This window comes from Nerophis ophidion, linkage group LG14 (assembly GCF_033978795.1).
Source record: "Nerophis ophidion isolate RoL-2023_Sa linkage group LG14, RoL_Noph_v1.0, whole genome shotgun sequence".
Lineage (NCBI taxonomy): Eukaryota > Metazoa > Chordata > Actinopteri > Syngnathiformes > Syngnathidae > Nerophis > Nerophis ophidion.
The window spans coordinates 6,403,844-6,428,648 of record NC_084624.1 but is presented as its reverse complement, the minus strand read 5'-3'; the positions used below and the strand labels follow the sequence as shown (position 1 = coordinate 6,428,648).

The 24,805-nt window shown below is 44.3% G+C and overlaps 1 protein-coding gene across 2 annotated transcripts in view; it reads left to right on the top strand.

The window, feature by feature from the left end:
* Positions 1 to 24,805, top strand: part of LOC133568031 (collagen alpha-1(XI) chain-like) — an 82,393-nt gene that overhangs the window by 26,672 nt on the left and 30,916 nt on the right. For both annotated transcript variants that reach the window (XM_061919725.1, XM_061919724.1), the window contains exons 2-4: positions 2,187 to 2,351; positions 8,385 to 8,598; positions 11,470 to 11,632. In XM_061919725.1, coding sequence (XP_061775709.1) covers positions 2,187 to 2,351; positions 8,385 to 8,598; positions 11,470 to 11,632 — 542 coding nt within the window. The remainder of the gene's footprint in view (positions 1 to 2,186; positions 2,352 to 8,384; positions 8,599 to 11,469; positions 11,633 to 24,805) is intronic.

Genomic DNA, 24,805 nt, shown 5'->3' with positions numbered 1-24,805 from the left:
TAATATCATCAAAAGGTTCAGGGATGATATTACGGACATTCGATCCCTCAGGCGGTACTGCATCAAAAAGTGAAAACTGTGTAAAGGATATGACCACATGGGCTCAGGAACACTTTAGAAAACCACTGTCAGTAACTACAGTTAATCCATACATCTGTAAGTGCATGTTAAAACTCTACTATGCAAAGCGAAAGCCATTTTATCAACAACACCCAGAAACGCCGCCGGCTTCTCTGGGCCTGAGCTCATCTAAGATGGACTGATGCAAAGTGGAAAAGTGTTCTGTGGTCTGAGGAGTCCACATTTCAAATTGTTTTTGGAAACTATGGACGTGGTGTCCTCTGGAGGAAAGGAACCATCCGGATTGTTCTAGGCACAAAGTTCAAAAGCCAGCATCTGTGGTGGTATGGGGGTGCATTAGTGCCCAAGGACTGGGTAACTTACACATCTGTGAAGGCACCATTAATGCTGAAAGGTACATACAGGTTTTGGAATGCCATCTAAGCGCCGTCTTTTTCATGGACGCCCCTGCTTATTTCAGCAAGACAAAGCCAAGCCACATTTTTCAACAGCGTAGTAAAAGAGTGCGGGTACTTTCCTGACCCGCCTGAAGTCCAGACCTGTCTCCCATTTAAAATGTGTGGCGCATTATGAAGCGTAAAATACGAAAGCGGAGACCCCGGACTGTTAAACGACTAAAGGTCTACATAAAACAAGAACATACAGTTTTTGGAGCAACATATGTTGCCATCCAAGCAACGTTATCATGGCCGCCCCTGCTTATTTCAGCAAGACAATCATATTTGGTGATTTAACCCCCAATTCCAAACTGAGTGCCATGCAGGGAGGTAACGGGTTCCATTTTTATAGTCTTTGGTATGACTCGGCCGGGGTTTGAACTCACGACCTACCGTTCTCAGGGCGGACACGCTAACCACGGAGTAGGTTGATTGAAATGAAGTCTTTTCATTACTTTGTCACCATATTTCAGACATTTGTGACATTTACACAAATTTTTTTTTTGGGGGGGGGGGTTAAAGAAACTAAGCAAAATAAAAGCGGACGTTATACCGTCCACAGCCACCGGGGGGTGTTTGAATATATTTTGATGTCGACTTGTAGAGATGTCCGATAAAATCGGATAAATGCTTTAAAATGCAATATCGGAAATTATCGGTATCTGTTTCAAAAAGTACAATTTATGAATTGTTGGCCCTGCGATGAGGTGGCGACTTGTCCAGGGTGTACCCCGCCTTCCGCCCGATTGTAGCTGAGATAGGCGCCAGCACCCCCCGCCACCCCAAAAGGGAATAAGCGGTAGAAAATGGATGGATGGATAGAACGCCGCTGTACGGAGTGGTACACAGACGTAGAGAAAACTAAAGAGCACCAATAAAACTTGAAGGGCCAAAGACATAATGTGTTTTTTTACACACACAAGTGAATGCTAGGCATACTTGGTCAACAGCCATACAGGTCACAATTTTTAACACTGTTAGAAAATAAGCGCCCACACTGAACCCACGCCAAACAAGAATGACAAAACACATTTCGGCAGAACATCCGCACCGTAACACAACATAAACACGACAGAAGAAATACCCAGAACCCCTTGCAGCATTAACTCTTCCGGGACGCTACAATATACACCCTACCCCGAAACCCCGCCCACCCCAAATTCCAAGCTGCTGTTTTGAGGCATGTTTAAAAAAAAAAAACGCACTTTGACTTCAATAATAAATATGGCAGCGCCATGTTGGCATTTTGTTCCATAATTTGAGTGGATTTATTAAGAAAAACCTTGTTACATTGTTTAATGCATCCAGCGGGGCATCACAACAGAATTAGACATAATAATGTGTTGATTCGGTATCGGTTGATATCGGAATCGGTAATTAAGAGTTGGACAATATCGGGATATCGGCAAAAAAGCCATTATCGGACATCTCTATCGACTAGCATAGTCTTTTTTTTTTTTTCGTGCATAGTATAGAATTGATCTTTATTGTCATTGTAGAACAGAATTTTAAGCAAAAACTATTTTAGTGCAAATTCATAATAAAACATACAAAAATAAGAAAATAGATAAATAGATTCGTTGTGACATTTACACACAATTTTAGCTAAAAAAAAGAACATCCCAGAGTTTTTAACACGGCATATTTTTGTTCCTCTCTTTGCCGCAGCCGAGCCTGTGGACGTGTTGAAGGTCCTGGGCTTCAAGAGTTCCCCTCCAGGTGTGAAGAAGACGCCCGGCTTCTGCCCCATGAGGAGAGGCTCCAAACCCGACATCGCCTACCGGGTGAGCAAGACGGCTCAGATCAGCGCTCCGACCAAGCAGCTCTTCCCAGGTAAATGTCACGTTTGGTCCGACTGAGAAGGACTTGATTGATTGATTGAGACTTTTATTAGTAGATTGCACAGTTCAGTACGTATTCCGTACAATCCACCACTAAATGGTAACACCCCAATAAGTTTCTCAGTCATCCATCTTCTTCCTAAGCAGGGAAACCCAGACTTCCCTCTCCCAGCCACTTCGTCCAGCTCTTCCCGAGGCGTTCCCAGTCCAACCGGGAGACATAGTCTTCCCGACGTGTCCTGGGTCTTCCCCGTGGCCTCCTACCGGTTGGACGTGACCTAAACACCTCCCTAGGGAGGAGTTCGGGGGGCTAGAACCACCTCATCTGGCTCCTCTCGATGTGGAGGAACTGAACTCCTCCCGGATGGCAGAGTTTCTCACCCTATCTCTAAGGGAGAGCCCTGCCACCCGGCGGAGGAACTTCATTTCGGCCGCTTGTACCCGTGATCTTGTCCTTTCGGTCATAACCCAAAGCTCATGACCATAGGTGAGGATGGGAACGTAGATCGACCGGTACAAGGAACTGAGCCGAAAGCCAGAGGAAACTCATTTCGTTCGCTTGTACCCGTGATCGTGTCCTTTCGGTCATAACCCAAAACTCATGACCATAGGTGAGGATGGGAACGTAGATCGACCAGTAAAAGGAGCTGAGGCGAAAGGCAGAGGAAACTAATTTTGTTCGCTTGTACCCGTGATCTTGTCCTTTCGGTCATAACCCAAAGCTTATGACCATAGGTCATCGACCGTCTTCTGGCTCAGCTCCTTCTTCGCTCCAACGGATTGATACAGCGTCCGCATTACTGAATACGCCGCACCGATCCGCCTGTCGACCTCACGATCCACTCTTCCCTCACTCGTGAACAAGACTCCTAGGTACTTGAACTCCTCCCTTTGGGCCAGGGTCTCCTCCCCAACCCGTAAATGGCACTCCACCCTTTTCTGGTCTTCCCCGTGGCCTCCCACCGGTTGGACGTGCCCTAAACACCTCCCTAGGGAGGCGTTCGGGGGGCCAGAGCCACCTCATCTGGCTCCTCTCGATGTGGAGGAACTGAACTCCTCCCGGATGGCAGAGTTTCTCACCCTATCTCTAAGGGAGAGCCCTGCCACCCGGCGGAGGAACCTCATTTCGGCCGCGTGTACCCGTGATCTCGTCCTTTTGATCACAACCCTAAACTCATGACCATAGGTGAGGATGGGAACGTAGATTGACCAGTAAAAGGAGCTGAGGCGAAAGGCGGAGGAAACTAATTTTGGTCGCTTGTACCCGTGATCTTGTCATTTCGGTCATAACCCAAAGCTCATGACCATAGGTGAGGATGGGAACGTAGATCGACCGGTACAAGGAACTGAGCCGAAAGCCAGAGGAAACTCATTTCGGCCGCTTGTACCCGTGATCTTGTCCTTTTGGTCACAACCCAAAACTCATGACCATAGGTGAGGATGGGAACGTAGATTGACCAGTAAAAGGAGCTGAGGCGAAAGGCAGAGGAAACTAATTTTGGCCGCTTTTACCCGTGATCTTGTCCTTTTGGTCACAACCCAAAGCTCATGACCATAGGTGAGGATGGGAACGTAGATCGACCGGTACAAGGAACTGAGCCGAAAGCCAGAGGAAACTCATTCCGTTCGCTTGTACCCGTTATCTCGTCCTTTTGGTCACAACCCAAAACTCATGACCATAGGTGAGGATGGGAACGTAGATTGACCAGTAAAAGGAGCTGAGGCGAAAGGCGGAGGAAACTAATTTTGGTCGCTTGTACCCGTGATCTTGTCATTTCGGTCATAACCCAAAGCTCATGACCATAGGTGAGGATGGGAACGTAGATCGACCGGTACAAGGAACTGAGCCGAAAGCCAGAGGAAACTCATTTCGGCCGCTTGTACCCGTGATCTTGTCCTTTTGGTCACAACCCAAAACTCATGACCATAGGTGAGGATGGGAACGTAGATTGACCAGTAAAAGGAGCTGAGGCGAAAGGCAGAGGAAACTAATTTTGGCCGCTTTTACCCGTGATCTTGTCCTTTTGGTCACAACCCAAAGCTCATGACCATAGGTGAGGATGGGAACGTAGATCGACCGGTACAAGGAACTGAGCCGAAAGCCAGAGGAAACTCATTCCGTTCACTTGTACCCGTTATCTCGTCCTTTTGGTCACAACCCAAAACTCATGACCATAGGTGAGGATGGGAACGTAGATTGACCAGTAAAAGGAGCTGAGGCGAAAGGCAGAGGAAACTAATTTTGGCCGCTTTTACCCGTGATCTTGTCCTTTTGGTCACAACCCAAAGCTCATGACCATAGGTGAGGATGGGAACGTAGATCGACCGGTACAAGGAACTGAGCCGAAAGCCAGAGGAAACTCATTCCGTTCGCTTGTACCCGTTATCTCGTCCTTTTGGTCACAACCCAAAACTCATGACCATAGGTGAGGATGGGAACGTAGATCGACCAGTAAAAGGAGCTGAGGCGAAAGGCGGAGGAAACTAATTTCGGCGGCTTGTACCCGTGATCTTGTCCTTTTGGTCATAACCCAAAACTCATGACCATAGGTGAGGATGGGAACGTAGATCGACCGGTAAATTGAGAGCTTTGCCTTCCGGCTCAGCTCCTTCTTCGCCACAACGGATCGGTACAACGTCCGCATTACTGAAGACGCCGCACCGATCCGCCTGTCGATCTCACGATCCACTCTTCCCTCACTCGTGAACAAGACTCCTAGGTACTTGAACTCCTCCACTTGGGCCAGTGTCTCCTCCCCAACCCGGAGATGGCAATCCACCATTTTCTGGGCAAGGAACATGGACTCCGACTTGGAGGTACTGATTCTCATTCCGGTCGCTTCACACTCTACTGCGAACCAATCCAGTGAGATGAAGCCATCATGACCACATCATCTGCAAAAATCAGAGACCTAATCCAGATCCCCTCAACACCCTGACTGCGCCTAGAAATTCTGTTTGTAAAAGTTATGAACAGAATCAGTGACAAAGGGCAGCCTTGGCGGGGTCCAACCCCCTAGGAAACGTGTCCCACTTACTACCGGCAATGCGGACCAGGCTCTGACACTGATCATACAGGTAGCAGACCGCCACATACTCTCTGAGCACTCCCCACAGGACTTCCCGAAGGACACGGTCGAATGCCTTCTCCGAATCCACAAAGCACATGTAGACTGGTTGGGCAAAAACTCCCATGCACCCTCAAGGACCCTGCCGAGAGTATAGAGCTGGTCCACAGTTCCACGACCAGGACGAAAAGTCGGGGTCCGCTTAAATCAATTCATGGTACAGGGGCAGATTGCTGTTATTCACGGTCTGGGGGCTGTACTGGGTCCAATTTAGGACAATTCCAGTGCCAATGTCAATAATGAAGTGTAATCGCTGCCGTCCTTGTTCTTGGCACGCAGCGCTTGGACTCTGTCTGCCTCTTTTTATTAGACACAGAAGGCAGACATTATTCGTACAATACTGCACTTCAAGAGACATTTTTTTTCCCCCTAACTTAGGACTGAAACTGAAATGTAAACATGAGCAAGGGATCAAGAATCCCTCGAAAGCGACCGCATATTCCTTCTGGACACTCTTTGTCCGGACAAGCCGCTTCAACGTGGAGAAATCTGGTCGCCCCGCTTCAATCTATTGCAGACCTGGGCAAATTAAGGCCCGGGGGCCAAATGGGGCCCGTTAAGCTTTTCCACCTGGCCCGCCGGACATTCCCCCCAATTTTTTTTAGATCTTTAAGACCTAAAAAACTCGACTTCGGGTCCATAAAATAAGCGGCAGAAGATGAATGGATGGATCTTTAAGATCAGGGGTCTCAAACTCAATTCACCTGGGGGCCACTGGTGGCAGAGTCTGGGTGAGGCAGGGCCGCAAGGAAAGAAACTATTGTAGTGTCCCGGAAGCGTGACTGCTGCAAGGGGTTCTGGGTAATAGTTCTGTCGTGTTTATGTTGTGTTACGGCGAGGATGTTCTCCCGAATTCTTGTTTGGTGTGGGTTCACAGTGTGGCGCATATTTCTAACAGTGTTAAAGTTGTTTATACAGCCACTCTCAGTATGACCTGCATGGCTGGTGACCAAGTATGCCTTGCATTCACTTGTGTGTGTGAAAAGCCGTAGATATTATGTGACTGGCCGTGCCTTTAAAATTTATTGGCGCTCTGTACTTCTCCCTACGTCCGTGTACCACTCCGTACGGCGGCGTTTTTAAAAAGTCACGAATTTTACGTTTTGAAACTGATACCGATAATTTCCGATATTACATTTATCGGCCGATAATATCGGCCGTCTGACATTATCGGACATCTCTACAAATAACGGTTTGAATTGGTCGACTGTTATTACTGACGGACAGGTGTGGCGATGTGACTACAGCCGGTGCACGTAAGAAAACCCTCGTCTCCATGGCAACATCTCTGCCGCTTCCACTCATTTGCGGCTTTTCCACTAATGCAGGGGTAGGCAACCCAGAATGTTGAAAAAGCCATTTTGGAGCCAAATAACACAACGCTGTCAAGCGCCATTCATAGAAAACTCGCCGGCCGCACTGACGTTAGACTTTCACATTAAGGTGGGGGCCACAAAACAACGTCTCGTGTGTCCAAGACCCCTGTTTAAGATGGAAGGTGTAGCTCTACTAGTTACTATGGTAATCTAATTAGTTACTATGGTAATCTAAGTCACAACAGTTCAGACTAGGCACCAAGTAATGTGGGTGGGGAGCGTTTCCACAGAGTGTTTCCAGGGCCTGAAATGTGGGTGTGGAAGGAGATTTTCAAAATAAGTTCTAAAGCTTAGTGATGTACCAGATGTATCAGATTGTGATGTTCATAAGTTGTCAATATTCAGTGTTTTATCCTCCATAGTTAATATTGTAAATCCCACATTCTTTATACCGCTAAACCACCCGAGCTTTTTGCTCCGCCGCTCCCAGTCTGTGGAACGCTCTCCCTGACCACCTGAGGGCACCACAGACTGTGGATGCTTTTAAAAAAGGCTTATTTTTTTCTAAAAAAAGGGCAGTATAGCTTGGTTGGCTTACCTTCAAGTACCCCCAGGGGTACGCCTACCCCCATTTGCGAAACACTGCCTTACTGTGCCGGCCCAATCACATGATATCTACGGCTTTTCACATGCACAAGGGAATGCGAGGCATACTTGGTCATCAGCCATACAGGTCACACTGAGGGTGGGCGTATTAACAACTTTAACACTGTTACAAATAAGCGCCACACTGTGAACCCACACCAAACAAGAATGACAAACACAATTCGGGAGAACATCCGCACCGTAACACAACATACACGCAACAGAACAAATACCCAGAATCCCGTGCAGCACTAACTCTTACGGGCCGCTACAATACAATCTATACTTGACGATGATGATTTAGATACAAGTTAAAAAGTTAAAGTACCAACGATTGTCGCACACACACCAGGTGGGACGAAATTACTCTCTGCATTTGACCCATCACCCGTGATCATCCCCTGGGAGGTGAGGGGAGCAGTGAGCAGCAGCGGTGGCAGCGCCCGGGAATCATTTTTGATGACTTAACCCCTAATTCAAACCTTTGATGCTGAGTGCCAAGTACAGAGGTGATGGGTCCCATTTTTATAGTCTTTGGTATGACCTGGCCGGGGTTTGAACTCCCAACCTACCCATCTCAGGGCGGACACTGTAACTTGCGCAAGTAAGTGTAAAAAGAAGTTAACCCCTTTTAAATCCAACAAACTTTGATAAGAGGTGATAACGCTCGCTGCAAAAAGATACAAAATAAATAAATCTAAACATTTGCTTTGATGCTGGCTGAACTGAAGTCTTGCGAGACTTAGTAAAGTCAGGCTTGACTTAAACGGCTGCGATGAGGTGGCGACTTGTCCAGGGTGTACGTTGCCTTCCGCCCAAATGCAGCTGAGATGCAACCCCAAAAGGGACAAGCGGTAGAAAAAGAATGGCTGGATGACTTAAATGGCATTTCAACATCATTGACTGTCATGAACTGTGGATTTTCACCACCTCTAGGGGGAGTTTTTCCAGAGGACTTCTCCATCCTGTTCACCATCAAGCCCAAAGCCGGCCTCCAGTCTTTCCTGCTGTCCCTCTACAACAAGCAGGGCGTCCAGCAGCTGGGCGTGGAGGTGGGCCGCGCCCCCATCTTCCAGTACGAGGACCAGCACGGGAAGCCCGGTCCCGAGGACTACCCCTTGTTCCGCTCCGTCAACCTGGCCGACGGCAAGTAAGTCGCCCCCTCAATCACTTGCACAAACTTATTTTCAAATGTGTCCCATGTTTGTGCAGCCGTTAAAAGTAAAATTCGAGCTCCAGTCTGTGGAACGCTCTCCCTGACCACCTGAGGGCACCACAGACTGTGGAAGCTTTTAAAAAAGGCTTAATTTAAAAAAAAGGGCAGTATAGTTCGTTTGGTAGAGTGGCCGTGGCTTTCTGCTCCGCCGCTCCCAGTTTGTGGAACGCTCTCCCTGACCACCTGAGGGCACCACGCTGTGGATGCTTTTAAAAAAGGCTTAATTTTAAAAAAGGGCGGTATAGCTCTGTTGGTAGAGTGGCCATGGCTTTGTAATCTGCCGCTCCTAGTCCGTGGAATGCTCCCCCTGACCACCTGAGGGCACCACAGACTGTGGATGCTTTTAAAAAAAGCTTCATTTAAAAAAAAAAGGGCAGTGGCCGTGGCTTCCTGCTCCACCGCCCCCAGTCTGTGGAACGCTCTCCCTGACCACCTGAGGGCACCACAGACTGTGGATGCTTTTATAAAAGGCTTCATTTAAAAAAAATCAATCAATCAATCAATGTTTACTTATATAGCCCTAAATCACTAGTGTCTCAAAGGGATGCACAAACCACTACGACATCCTCGGTAGGCCCACATAAGGGCAAGGAAAACTCACACCCAGTGACAATGATGACTATGGGGCAGTATAGCTCGTTTGGTAGTGACCGTGGCTTCCTGCTCCGCCGCTCGTAGTCTGTGGAACGCTCTCCCTGACCACCTGAGGGCACCACAGACTGTGGATGCTTTTAAAAAAGGCTTGATTTTTAAAAAAAGGGCGGTATAGCTCGGTTGGTAAAGTAAATGGTAAATGGATTGCACTTGTATAGCGCTTTTCTACCCCTTTTTAAGGAGCCCAAAGTGCTTTGACAGTATTTACACATTCACTCATTAACACAAACATTCACACACTGATGGCGGGAGCTGCCATGCAAGGCGCTAACCAGGACCCATCAGGAGCAAGGGTGAAGTGTCTTGCCCAAGGACACTACGGATGTGACTAGGATGGTAGAAGGTGGGGATTGAACCAGTAACCCTCAGATTGCTGGCACAGCCACTCTCCCAACTTCGCCACGTCGTCCTCAGTGGCCGTAACTTTCTGCTCCGCCACTCCCAGTCTGTGGAACGCTCTGCCTGACCTGATCACCTGAGTTCACCACAGACTGTGGATGCTTTTAAAAAAGGCTTAATTAAAAGAAAAAAAAAGGGTGGTATAGCTCGGTTGGTAAAGCGGCCGTGCCAGTAACCTAAAGGTTGCAGGTTCGATCCCCGCTTCCGCCATCCTAGTCACTGCCGTTGTGTCTTCGGGCAAGGCACTTTGCCCACCCGCTCCCAGTGCCACCCACACTGGTTTAAATGTATCTTAGATATTGGGTTTCACTATGTACAAGTGCTTTGAGTCACTAGAGAAAAGCGCTATATAAATATAATTAACTACTCTTTTATTTGGACTTTCCCTGATTACATGGCAACAGCTGTTTCTAAAGGGATGAGGGTCACAAACAGCCGCTGCCTTTGATCACAAAACAGTTCAAAGAGAAAGGTGCCTGGAGGGGGTGGGGTCCCGCTTCCTCTCCACTTTGTAGATCTCGGGTCAAGACAAAATCTTCCCGTGGATTACACTACATCAGAGAAACTGACACCTTCATGTCGCTTCCCATCCTACTCAGTGGAGTTTTACAAGCCTTTTGATTGATAAGATCAAAGACAGTTTTTGTCTGCTCGGCGAGAACTCATTGAAACAATCATTCAATCAATCAATGTTTATTTATATAGCCCCAAATCACAAATGTCTCAAAGGACTGCACAAACCGTTGCGACTACGACATCCTCGGAAGAACCCACAAAAGGGCAAGGAAAACTCACAGGGAGGGAGAATTCACATCCAGTGGGACGCCAGTGACAATGCTGACTATGAGAAACCTTGGAGAGGACCTCAGATGTGGGCAACCCCCCTCCCCCTCTAGGGGACCGAAAGCAATGGATGTCAAGCGGGTCTAACATGATACTGTGAAAGTTCAATCCATAGTGGCTCCAACACAGCCGCGAGAGTTCAGTTCAAAGCGGATCCGAGACAGCAGCGAGAGTCCCGTCCACAGGAAACCATCTCAAGCGGAGGCGGATCAGCAGCGTAGAGATGTCCCCAACCGATACACAGGCGAGCGGTCCATCCTGGGTCTCGACTCTGGACAGCCAGTACTTCATCCATGGTCATCGGACCGGACATAGGAGAAAAAAGAAAAGAAGCGGCAGATCAACTGGTCTAAAAAGGTCTATTTAAAGGCTAGAGTATACAGATGAGTTTTAAATGCTTCTACTGAGGTAGCATCTCGAACTGTTACTGGGAGGGCATTCCAGAGTACTGGAGCCCGAACGGAAAACGCTCTATAGCCCGCAGACTTTTTTTGGGCTCTAGGAATCCCTAATAAACCAGAGTCTTTTGAACGCAGATTTCTTGCCGGGACATATGGTAAAATACAATCGGCAAGATAAGCTGGAAACACAAAGTTATGTGATAACGTAGATACAGTTATTCTGACGTCAACCTCTGATATTTTGGTGTGCAAAGTTCCCAATGCCTTGTATTGCAAATATGGAACTGTATCAGGGTTGTATGGAATATCGATATTAGTATAGTACTGCGATACTAATGAATCATATTCGGTACTATACCGGCTTCTGAAAAGTATGGGTGGATCTACACCTAACATCCATGGTAATGATACCAAGTACAGTAGCGTATCTAATCGATACTACCATGATATTTTTTGTATTTTTTTCGTTATATACTTGTCATCAATTGTTGTCAATGTTGTCGGTCAGGTGGCATCGTGTCGCTATCAGCGTGGAGAAGAAGAGCGTCACCATGATCGTGGACTGCAAGAGGAAGGTCACCAAGCCTCTGGGCCGAGGCCAGCAGGCCGCCATCAACACAGAGGGCATCGCCGTCTTCGGCACCAGAATCCTGGATGACCAAGTCTTTGAGGTACGACGAAGATTGTTGCTTCCTTCCTGCGTCTGGCTGCTTTTTTTCCCGCCGTGGAACGTTGGGGAGCTACTTAAATCGTCACCGGACAAGATGATGAGGTGTCGTGCGGGGGGTTTTGGGGGTGAGTCGTTCTTTGGGGTAGATGAGGGGTATTTCTGGTGGGTTAGCAGGGAGACTTTGTATTCAATCCTGAGTGGAACAGGAAGCCAGTGAAGGGATTTGCCGGTCGTATTTCCGCTTTCTCATCAGGATTCTAGCAGCACTATTCTGTATGTATTGAAGCTTCTGAAAGTTCTTGCTGGCGATCCCGGCAAGAAGTGTGTCGCAATAGTCGAGCCTGGATGGAGGAGACGAATTATTTAGAAAAGTACAAACCCCGTTTCCATATGAGTTGGGAAATTGTGCTAGATGTAAATATAAACAGAATACAATAATCCTTTTCAACCCATATTCAGTTGAATGCACTACAAAGACAAGATATTTGATGTTCAAACTCAAACTTTATTTTTTTTGCAAACACGTGCCAAAGTAGTTGGGAAAGGGCATGTTCACCACTGTGTTACATCACCTTTTTCTTTTAACAACACTCAATAAACGTTTGGGAACTGAGGAAACTAATTGTTGAAGCTTTTGAAAGTGGAATTCTTTCCCATTCTTGTTTTATGTAGAGCTTCAGTCGTTCAAACAGTCCGGGGTCTGCGCTGTCGTATTTTACGCTTCATAATGCGCCGATGGGAGACAGGGCCAGGAAAGTGATTGTGGCTTGGCATTGTCTTGCTGAAATAAGGAGGGGCGTCCATGAAAAAGACGGCGCTTAAATGTTGTTCCAAAACCTGTATGTATCTTTCAGTATTAATGGTGCCTTCACAGATGTTTAAGTTACCCATGCCTTGGGCACTAATACACCCCCCATACCATCACAGATGCTGGCTTTTGAACTTTGCGTCGATAACAGTCTGGATGGTTCGCTTCCCCTTTGGTCCGGATGACGCGATGTCAAATATTTCCAAAAACTATTTGAAATGTGGACTCGTCAGACCACAGAACACTTTTCCACTTTGCATCAGTCCATTTTAGATGATTTCGGGCTCATAGAAGCCGGCGGCGATTCTGGATGTTGTTGATGAATGGCTTTGGCTTCGCATAGTAGAGCTTTAACTTGCACTTACAGATGTAGCGACGAACTATATTTAATAACAGTGGTTTTATGAAGTTTTCCTGAGCCCATGTGGTGATATCCTTTTAGAGATTAATGGAAGGTCACGGTCATTCAATGTTGGTTTCCGGCCATGCCGTTTATGTGAAGTGATTTCTCCAGATTCTCTGAGCCTTTTGATGATATTATGGAGCGTAGATGTTGAAATCCCTAAATTTCTTGCAATTGTACTTTGAGAAACGTTGTTCTTAAACTGTTTGACTATTTGCTCACGCAGTTGTGGACAAAGGGGTGTACCTCGCCCCATCCTTTCTTGTGAAAGACTGAGCATTTTTTGGGGAAGCTGTTTTTATACCCAATCATGGCACCCACCTGTATCTATCATCCAATTTGTTTCTCGTCTCTCGGTTACCTTGTTAGGCCTCCTTATCCATGAAAATATTGGTTTTAATATTTTTGGTGTGGGCTTTTTTTGCCCCTCGATTTCAATTTAAAACATGGTCAAATTAATCATATAAATAAACAAAATGTTGTTGTGTTACCTGACTGTTACTGAGGGGTGTTAGAACACATCTCTTAAATAAATTTGTTTTATTTATTTTTTCACGTTAATAATTTTAGACTGAATTGACCTCACCTTTTTTTAGAATTGCCGTTCTTTGTTTGTTGTTGTACTGGATAACAAAGTAAAATGAGAATCCCCTAAATTTTGTCAGGATTGGGAGAGGAGCTCGCTGTTCAGTTTCGGCTCTAATTATTGTTTGATCATCTTATTTTTAATAACTGGGTCAAAACTGACACTAACAACACCAAGGTCATAATTTCGACCGGAGCATTTTGTAATTTAGTGAAAAACCAAAAAAAATGTTTCGTTTTGTTGAAATATCGGTTCCTGACAAACTTTAGTTTAGAAAACTGCTATCAGACCGCAGCTATCAGTTAGCTCGGCTCCTCACGTGCAGGCGAGGCAGAATTATCCTCGAACAACTCCCCCTCCCGTTCTGCTCCGTGGGTGATCTATTTATCCCACCGCTGCCACCATGTGGTGTTATTGTATAAATAAAACACCGGGTATTTAGGACTGGAACATGCTTTATTTCAGCCCGGTTGTTTACATAGCCAGCATAGAAGTAGTAGTATTACGATCCTAAAAGGTCCGTCGTGCACGTCACTCGTCACTTCTTCTGCAGCCGAGTAGTCGCAAGAAGGATCACTAGCGCCCTCTACCACCAGGAGGCGGGAGGCATTTAATGACTCATTTTTGACACACGCAGCTACGGTATATCAATAAAACCTCGCTACTTACTGTTCTTTTTAGCATATTCAATAGCTTGGACCTTAAATCCTACTGAAAAGCTCTTAATCTTCTTCCCTTTATGCGATTTTCAAATTACCGGTATTGAAATCGGCCTCCTCCCTTTTTGAAAATGATGACTGTCACTTGTGACGTGACGAGTTTGACCCGGTGGTATTACTAAGCATGTGCTAATTATTTTGCAAAGCGAGTTTGACCCGGCAGTAATTCAAAGCAGGCGCATACTATATTCAAAGAAATACGGTAATTTTTAATTTGCAAAAAAAAAAAATAAAGTTTACGAGTTTGAACATCAAATATGTTGTCTTTGTAGCATATTCAACTGAATATAGGTTGAAAAGGATCTGCAAATCATTGTATTCCGTTTGTACTAAAAAGTATTAAATGTTATATGTTTTGCTTTGAAAAATGTGACAAAAGCTGCAAAACCTCTTTGTTTTAAATTAGCTGGCATTCCTCGAATCCTTAAATAACGTTTTCAAGCATTTAATAGGCATGATTCATGTTTTTTTAAGAGGGTTTTAAAAACCGACATTTTCGCCCGCTGTTTAATTTGTCTTTAGTACGCTTTTAAAGTGAGACGTTTATAGACCGGAGCAATATTCACTTTGTTAGCACACACAACTCTGGAAATGCTTTAACCTTCCTCTTATGTTAGCTTTCTGTTACCATCCCTTATGTTAACGGGTCGGTTTTGACCCATAACTGTAAAATACACTAAAACAACTATCTATCATCCAATTTGTTTCTCATCTCTTGGTTACCTCGTTAGGCCTCCTTATCCTTGAAAATATTGGTTTTAATATTTTTGGTTTGTGCCATTGGGCCTTTTTTTTTGTCAGTATACCCCTCGATTTCAATTTTTAAAAATGGTAAAACGAACCTCAAAAGAATCATATACATAAAAAAAAAAAGGTTGTTGTGTTACCTGACTATTACTAAGGGGTATTAGAGCACATCTCTTAAATAAATGTGTTTTATTTATTTTTTTCATTTTAAGAATTTTAACTACAGTAACATCTATGGTGTTACGGGTCAATTTCGACCCATATATATTTACTTCAAGAAAAAGGCTAAAAAGTATTTTTTTTCAGCAACAGGTAAAAAAAAGGTTGTTGTGTTACCTAACTATTACAAAGGGGTATTAGAACACATCTCTTAAATGAACGTGTTTTATTTATTTTTTTCATTTTAAGAATTTTAACTACAGTAACATCTATGGTGTTACGGGTCAATTTCGACCCATATATATTTACTTCAAGAAAAAGGCTAAAAAGCATTTTTTTCAGCAACATATAGAAAAAAGGTTGTTGTGTTACCTAACTATTACTAAGGGGTATTAGAACACATCTCTTAAATAATCGTGTTTTATTTATTTTTTTCATTTGAAGAATTTTAACTATAGTAACATCCATGGTGTTACGGGTCAATTTCGACCCATATATATTTACTTCAAGAAAAAGGCTGAAAAGTATTTTTTTCAGCAACAGATAAAAAAAAGGGTTGTTGTGTTACCTAACTATTACTAAGGGGTATTAGAACACATCTCTTAAATGTGTTTTATTTATTTTTTTCATTTGAAGAATTTTAACTATAGTAACATCTATGGTGTTACGGGTCAATTTCGACCCATATATGTTTAATTCAAGAAAAAGGCTAAAAAGTATTTTTTTCAGCAACAGATAAAAAAAAGGTTGTTGTGTTACCTAACTATTACTAAGGGGTATTAGAACACATCTCTTAAATAAATGTGTTTTATTTATTTTTTCCATTTGAAGAATTTTAACTATAGTAACATCCATGGTGTTACGGGTCAATTTGGACCCATATGTATTTACTTCAAGAAAAAGGCTAAAAATTATTTTTTTTCAGCAACAGAAATCCAACATCAAACAAACAACAACCAATCAAGCAAATGAAACCAAGAGAAATAGATTACTAGTTCCAAAACTAATAAAAAAACAAAATCAGAGTGGCAAAAAGTGACACTTTTAGTGTCCGTCTTTTGTTTGTTTTTGTACAGGATAACAAGGTAAAATGAGAATCCACTAAAGCTCACATGATTGTGAGAGGAGCTGGCCGTCAGTGTGTTCAGTTTTGGCTCTTATCATTGCTTTATCATCTTATTTTTATAACCGGGTCGAAACCGACCCTAACAACACCAAGGGCATAATTTCTACCAGAGCATTTTGTAATTTGGTGAAAAAAATTCAAATGTATTATTTTGTTGACAAAGAGGTTCCTGACAAAGTCAAAAAGCTTTGATGCAAACAAAATAAATGTATGTGGTGTTTTTATGCATTTAAAAACTACAACTAAAACTAACACAAGACGAAGGTTAATGGCGGCGACTTAATAGTTTTCTACTGTAAAGTTTGTGTCGAGGCGCTCCAGCAGACTACACTTTGAAGTGTGAATTATGAATGCGGGATGAAAGTGAAGCAGCCTGCGAGTCCTGAGGTCAGAGTTGACTTTTTTTCCACAGATGTCATCTTCTTCATCTTCTTGCATTCTGACACGTGGAGCCGGGATAAGGAAATATAGCACGGTTAACTGAGGCAATAAAAAAAACGGAGTTCGGAAAGAATGCCGGAGTGAAAGCCGCAGTCATCTGAGATTGTAATTAAGGTAATTATGAGTTGGGAGGGGGGGGGGGGAATAAGGCTGTGTTATCTGGTTTCAACACTCCTTATAAAGACACGTTTGGCTTTTTGTGTGCTTGTATACCCCTCGGGTTTAACCCCTTGTTTACAAACCCCGTTTCCATATGAGTTAGATGTAAATATAAACAGAATACAATGATTTGCGAATCCTTTTCAACCCATATTCAGTTGAATATGCTACAAAGACAACATATTTGATGTTCAAACTGATAATCATTAACTTTAGAATTTGATGCCAGCAACACGTGACAAAGAAGTTGGGAAAGGCGGCGATACATACTGATAAAAGTTGAGGAATGCTCATCAAACACTTATGTGGAACATCCCACAGGTGTGCAGGCTAATTGGGAACAGGTGGGTGCCATGATTGGGTATAAAAACAGCTTCCCCAAAAAAATGCTCAGTCTTTCACAAGAAAGGATGGGGCGAGGTACACCCCTTTGTCCACAACTGCGTGAGCAAATAGTCAAACAGTTTAAGAGCAACGTTTCTCAAAGTGCAATTGCAAGAAATTTAGGGATTTCAACATCCGCGCTCCATAAAATCACTCCACATAAGCGGCATGGTCGGAAACCAACATTGAATGACCGCAACGTTCGATCCCGCAGACGGCACTGACATCAATCTCTAAAGGATATCACCGCATAGGCTCGGTAACACTTCAGAAAACCACTGTCACTAAATACAGTTCGTCGCTACATCTGTAGGTGCAAGTTAAAGCTTTACTGCGCAAAGTGAATGCCATTTATCAACAACATCCAGAAACGCCGCCGGCTTCTCCGTCCTGTCCTGCAAATCATTGTATTCTGTTTTTATTTACCTTTTAACACAAATTCCCCAACTCATATGGAAACGGGGTTTGTAGGTAAAACTACTTTCAAAAGATTTTGCAGAATTTGCTTGCACCTGGGGATAGGTTGATTGGCAACACTAAATTGGCCCCTAGTGTGTGAATGTTGTCTGTCTATCTGCGATGAGGTGGCGACTTGTCCAGGGTGTTCCCCGCCTACCGCCCAAATTCAGCTGAGACAGGCTCCACCACCCCCGGCGACCCCAAGCGGTAGAAAACGAATGGATGTAGTCGAGGATCGGACCGCCTAGTGCCTTGCCTTCGGCTGCTGCCCAGCTCACTATGCACCCGACCTTTATGGCCCCTGCTATGGGTGGTGGGCCCATTGGATGGGGGGGGGGGACCCAAGGGGACAAACATGCCTAACTCCAGAGGGGGGGCCCTGGTTACCCGCGTCCCAGCAAGGGAAATCCAAGTCCTTGATCTTTATTCTTCATAATAAATCTTAGAGTTGTTCTTTGTCTGATCCCTCACATAGGACCAGTTTGTCTCGGGAGACCCTACCAGGGGGCATAAAGCCCCCCCGTAAAACACCAATCAATCAATGTTTACTTATATAGCCCTAAATTGCAAGTGTCTCAAAGGGCTGCACAAGCCACAATGACATCCTCTGCTCTGATCCCACACTTAAGGGCAAGGAAAAACTCAACCCAATGGGACAATGATAAACCTTGGAGGGGACCGCATATGTGGGGACCCCCAACCCCTGGGCGACCGGTGCAATGGACGTCGAGTGGATCTAACATAATAGTGTGAGAGTCCAGTCCATAGTGGATCTAACATAATAGTGTGAGAGTCCAGTCCATAGTGGATCTAACATAATAGTGTGAGAGTCCAGTCCATAGTGGATCTAACATAATAGTATGAGAGTCCAGTCCAAAGTGGATCTAACATAATAGTGTGAGAGTCCAGTCCATAGTGGATCTAACATAATAGTGTGAGAGTCCGGTCCAAAGTGGATCTAACATAATAGTGTGAGAGTCCAGTCCATAGTGGATCTAACATAATAGTGTGAGAGTCCAGTCCATAGTGGATCTAACATAATAGTGTGAGAGTCCAGTCCATAGTGGATCTAACATAATAGCGTGAGAGTCCAGTCCATAGTGGATCTAACATGATAGTGTGAGAGTCCAGTCCATAGTGGATCTAACATAATAGTGTGAGAGTCCAGTCCATAGTGGATCTAACATAATAGTGTGAGAGTCCAGTCCATAGTGGATGTAACATAATATTGTGAGAGTCCAGTCCATAGTGGATCTAACATAATAGTGTGAGAGTCCAGTCCATTGTGGATCTAACATAATAGTTTGAGAGTCCAGTCCACAGTGGATTTAACATTATAGTGTGAGAGTCCAGTCCATATTAGATCTACCATAATAATGAGAGTCCAGTCCATAGTGGATCTAACATGATAGTGTGAGAGTCCAGTCCATAGTGGATCTAACATAATAGCGTGAGAGTCCAGTCCATAGTGGATCTGACATAGTAGTGTGAGCGTCCAGTCCAAAGTAGCTCTGACATAATAGTGTGAGAGTTCAGTCCATAGTGGATCTAACATATTATTGTGAGAGTCCAGTCCATAGTGGATCTAACATAATAGTGTGAGAGTCCAGTCAATAGTGGATTTAACATAATAGTGTGAGAGTCCAGTCCATAGTGGATTTAACATAATAGTGTGAGAGTCCAGTCCATAGTGGATTTAACATAATAGTGTGAGTCCAGTCCATAGTGGATCTAACATAATATTGTGAGAGTCCAGTCCATAGTGGATCTAGTAAAGGTGTGAGAGTCCATTCAATAGTATATCTAACATAATAGTGAGAGTCCATTCCATAGTGGATCTAACATAATAGTGTGAGAGTCCAGTCCATAGAGGATCTAGGATAATAGTGTGAGAGTCCAGTCCGTAGTGGATCTAACATAATAGTGAGAGTCCAGTCCATAGTGGACCTAACATAATAGTGTGAGAGTCCAGTCCATAGTGGACCTAACATAATAGTGTGAGAGTCCAGTCCATAGTGGATCTAACATAATAGTGTGAGAGTCCAGTCCATAGTGGATCTAACATAATATTTCGAGAGCCCAGTCCATAGCGGATCTAACATAATAGTGAGAATCCAGTCCATAGTGGATCTAACATAATATTTTGAGAGCCCAGTCCATAGTGGATCTACCATAATAGTGAGTCCAGTCCATAGTGGATCCAACATAATAGTGAAAGTCCAGTCCATAGTGGGGCCAGCAGGAGACCAAACTGAGCGGAGACAGGTCAGCAGCGCAGAGATGTCCCCAACCGATGCACAGACAAGTGGTCCACCCTGGTTCCTGACTTTGGACAGCCAGCACTTCATCTGTGGCCACCGAACTTGCCCCCTACCCTCCACGAAGGAGAGGGGGGCAGAGCAGAAAAGAGACGGCAGATCAACTGGTCTAAAAAGGGAGTCTATTTAAAAGCTAGAGTATACAAATGAGTTTTAAGGTGAGACTTAAATGCTTCTACTGAGGTAGCATCTCGAACTGTTACCGGCAGGGCATTCCAGAGTACTGGAGCCCCAATAGAAAACGCTCTGTAGCCCGCAGACTTTTTTTGGGCTCTAGGAATCACTAATAAGCCGGAGTCCTTTTGAACGCAGATTTCTTGCCGGGACATATGGTACAATACAATCAGCAGCCGCATTTTGTACCAACTGGAATCTTTAACATAGAAAACATCTGGTCAGGATGCCTTGAACGCCTCCCTAGGGAGGTGTGTAGTCCACGTCCGACTGGTAGGAGGCTACGGGGAAAACCAAGGACATATTGGGAACACTATGTCTCCCGGCTGGACCGGGGACGCCTCGGGATCTCTCGGGAAAAGCTGGACGAATGGCTGTGGGGGAGAAGGAAATCTGGGCTTTGGACCTTGGATAAGCGGAATAAGATGGATGGATGGATACCTCTTTTACCTTAAGGACTGATTGCGTTTTCGGATCAGTACACTTTTTAAAAACGTCAAATGGTAAGCAGCTGGAAAGAAACAATGTGCCGATAGATTGCACCTTGCTTCCTGTCTTTCTGTGAAGACGACCGTGGTTGCGATGGCAGAAGCAGGTGTCGACGCTCGGAAGCAGAGGAAGAGTTGGAGTGAATGATGATGAGCATGTGCTTGAGTATCCACAGCTGGTAGACAGATAACATGCACATCTCCCGATAATAACTCAACATTTTCTTTCAAAGTTACGCTTTAAAAGCCATCCTTTGATGTTTGCTGATTTAGGACTCGGACAAAATCCTTTCGGTCTGATTTTTAGGTGCGTATTTTCTCTACCAAGACCATTCCACCAAAGCTTTCTTGTTGTAACTCTCAAAATAAATCTAAATTCTTGTCTCTAAATCTGATAATACACATACTGAACTACTCAAAATGTGTAATGTTCCACCTCAGGGAACTTTATTTTCAATTTTTTTTTTACAAGGTTCTGTAGCCTAAGAGGACTTATTGGCGTAACCAGACTAAAAGTGATAGGAGTGAGTTTTGCAGGGAAGCCCAGACTTCCCTCTCCCCGTGGCCATAGTGGATCTAACATAATAGTGAGAGTCCAGTCCATAGTGGATCTAACATAATAGAGTCCAGTCCATAGTGGGTCCAACATAATAGTGAGAGTCCAGTCCATAGTAGACCTAACATAATAGTGTGAGAGTCCAGTCCGTAGTGGATCTAACATAATAGTGTGAGAGTCCATTCAATAGTATATCTAACATAATAGTGAGAGTCCATTCCATAGTGGATCTAACATAATAGTGAGAGTCCAGTCCATAGTGGATCTAACATAATAGTGAGGGTCCAGTCCATAGTGGATCTAACATAATAGTGAAAGTCCAGTCCAGACTAAAAGTGACAGGAGTGAGTTTTGCAGGGAAGCCCAGACTTCCCTCTCCCCTGCTTTTCCCAAGGGATCCCGAGGCGTTCCCAGGCTAGCCGGTCTACCCAACGTGTCCTGGGTCTTCCCCGTGGCCATAGTGGATCTAACATAATAGTGAGAGTCCAGTCCATAGTAGACCTAGTGACCTAGTGATAATAGTGTGACAGTCCAGTCCGTAGTGGATCTATCATAATAGTGTGACAGTCCAGTCCGTAGTGGATCTATCATAATAGTGTGAGAGTCCAGTCCATAGTGGATCTAGCATAATATTGTGAGAGTCCAGTCCATAGTGGATCTAGCATAATATTGTGAGAGTCCAGTCTATAGTGGATCTAACATAATAGTGAGAGTCCAGTCCATAGTGGATCTAACATAATAGTGAGAGTCAATTCCATAGTGGATCTAACATAATAGTGAGAGTCCAGTCCATAGTGGGTCTAACATAATAGTGTGAGAGTCCAGTCCGTAGTGGATCTAACATAATAGTGTGAGAGTCCATTCAATGGTATATCTAACATAATAGTGAGAGTCCATTCCATAGTGGATATAACATAATAGTGAGAGTCCAGTCCATAGTGGATCTAACATAATAGTGAGAGTCCAGTCCAAAGTGGATCTAACATAATGGTGTGAGAGTCCAGTCCGTAGTGGATCTAACATAATAGTGTGAGAGTCCAGTCCATAGTGGATTTAACATAATAGTGTGAGAGTCCTGTCCATAGTGGGTCTAACATAATAGTGTGAGAGTCCAGTCCGTAGTGGATCTAACATAATAGTGTGAGAGTCCTGTCCATAGTGGGTCTAACATAATAGTTTGAGAGTCCATTCAATAGTATATCTAACATAATAGTGAGAGTCAATTCCATAGTGGATCTAACATAATAGTGAGAGTCCAGTCCATAGTGGGTCTAACATAATAGTGTGAGAGTCCATTCAATGGTATATCTAACATAATAGTGAGAGTCCATTCCATAGTGGATATAACATAATAGTGAGAGTCCAGTCCATAGTGGATCTAACATAATAGTGAGAGTCCAGTCCATAGTGGATCTAACATAATAGGGAAAGTCCAGTCCAGACTAAAAGTGACAGCGGAGCCGGCCCCGCTGCACCCCGTCTCTCTGCAGGTCCGCAGGCCACGCCTCCACACATGTACATTTAATATATAATCAAATCAATGAATATTACACTTAAAATATAATTGTTTGGTTAACAGTATTGTGCATTGTGAACAACTTTCCCTGTCGCCTCAGAAAGGACATGATCGCTTGAGCAGGTTTGACTCCGGTTTATTTTGCAATAAGATTTATTTTGCCGGTTTGGATCGCTTTTCATCCGCCGTCGTCGTTCTTGTCTGCTCTTTGCTTTCGCTGCTGCCGCTCATCCTCCATCGTTTTAGGCTCTCCAACTCCTTCTGCCCTGATCTTTCCTCCTTCTCCCCTTTTTATGCAGCGTAAGGACAAATGTTAATTTTGTGCCGAATTAGATTGCGGCGTCTCAGCCGCATTCTCCGCCATCTTGGGCAGGGCTCCAGCGTGCTCGTTCGCCGGCTCCGCCTCTATACATGCATGTGTACGTCTTATTTCCTGTGGACGTAAATTCAATCCAGATTTTTTTCCGTTTGTGAGCACACAGCTGTTTGAATTCAAATAACGCAGGTCACACATTTCTAAGAAATGTGGAGATTATTAAACATAAACTCTCATCGCCCCGTCACACCATCACTGCCTTTGAGTTAATTGTTGTCCTTGTACACTTCCGAAATTCCATCCGCGCAATCTACTCCCTCCCACCTCTTCTCTTGCCCGGTACAAACGTGGCCGCACAAGAAAACCAAAAATAAAATAGCTGCAGTGTGAGCATCTGGGCCCCGATTGGTGTCACGGACGGGTCGGGGGTGACATCATCACTTTTTCCCTTTTGCGTCAAAACAGAGTTGCAGGCAAAGACTGAGAAGCATGTGGATGCACGCTTGGTGAGCTGGACTTCATCATATGTAAATAATGTCCAACAATGGCGTCATTCACCAGTGGGACTACTGTCGTCAATTAAACGGCAGTTTTTGGGCATTGTTCCGTCTCTTTTGAAGCCTTCATTTGTCCCATTTTGTTAGATTTTCACCCATTTTCAGGCGAGTGTTACAACCTCTAATTGGAAATGTGTTAGCCTTGACGCTGGAATTCAGACGGTTCAAGGGAAGACGTCAATTTGTATTTCTCTAGTTTTAATGCTAACGAGCTGTGTTTGTCCATGAGTGTCTCCAACTATTCACTTTTTGCACACACGCTCTACAGTTGTACAAACCCCGGGAAATTGTGTTAGATGTGAATATAAACGGAATACAATAATTTGCAAATCTTTTTCAACCCATATTCAGTTGAATATGTTACAAAGACAACATTTTTGATGTTCAAACTCATAAACTTAATTTTTTTGTTTGCAAATAATCATTAACTTAGAATTTCATGGCTGCAAAATGTGCCAAAGTAGTTGGGAAAGGGCATGTTCACCACTGTGTTACATCACCTTTCCTTTTAACAACACTCAATAAACGTTTGGGAACTGAGGAAACTAATTGTCGAAGCTTTGAAAGTGGAATTCTTTCCCGTTCTTGTTTTATGTAGAGCTTCAGTCCTTCAACAGTCCGCTGTCGTATTTTACGCTTCATAATGCGCCACACATTTTCCATGGGGGACAGGTCTGGACTGCAGGCAGGCCAGGAAAGTACCCACACTCTTTTAATACGCTGTTGAAACACATGGCTTGGCATTGTCTTGCTGAAATAAGCAGGGGCGTCCATGAAAAAGACGCGCGCTTAGATGGCAGCATATGTTGTTCCAAAACCTGTATGTACCTTTCAGCATTAATGGTGCCTTCACAGATGTGTAAGTTACCCATGCCTTGGGCACTAATGCACCCCCATACCATCACAGATGCTGGCTTTTGAACTTTGCGTGGATAACAGTCTGGATGGTTCGCTTCCCCTTTGGTCCGGATGACACGATGTCGGATATTTCCAAAAACAATTTGAAATGTGGACTTGTCAGACCACAGAACACTTTTCCACTTTGCTTCAGTGCATCTTAGATGATCTCGGGCCCACAGAAGCCGGCGGTGCTTCTGGATGTTGTTGATAAATGGCTTTCGCTTTGCATAGTAGAGCTTTAACTTGCACTTACAGATGTAGCGACGAACTGTATTTAGTGACAGTGGTTTTCTGAAGTGTTCCTGAGCCCATGTGGTGATATCCTTTAGAGACTGGTGTCGGTTTTTGATACAGTGCC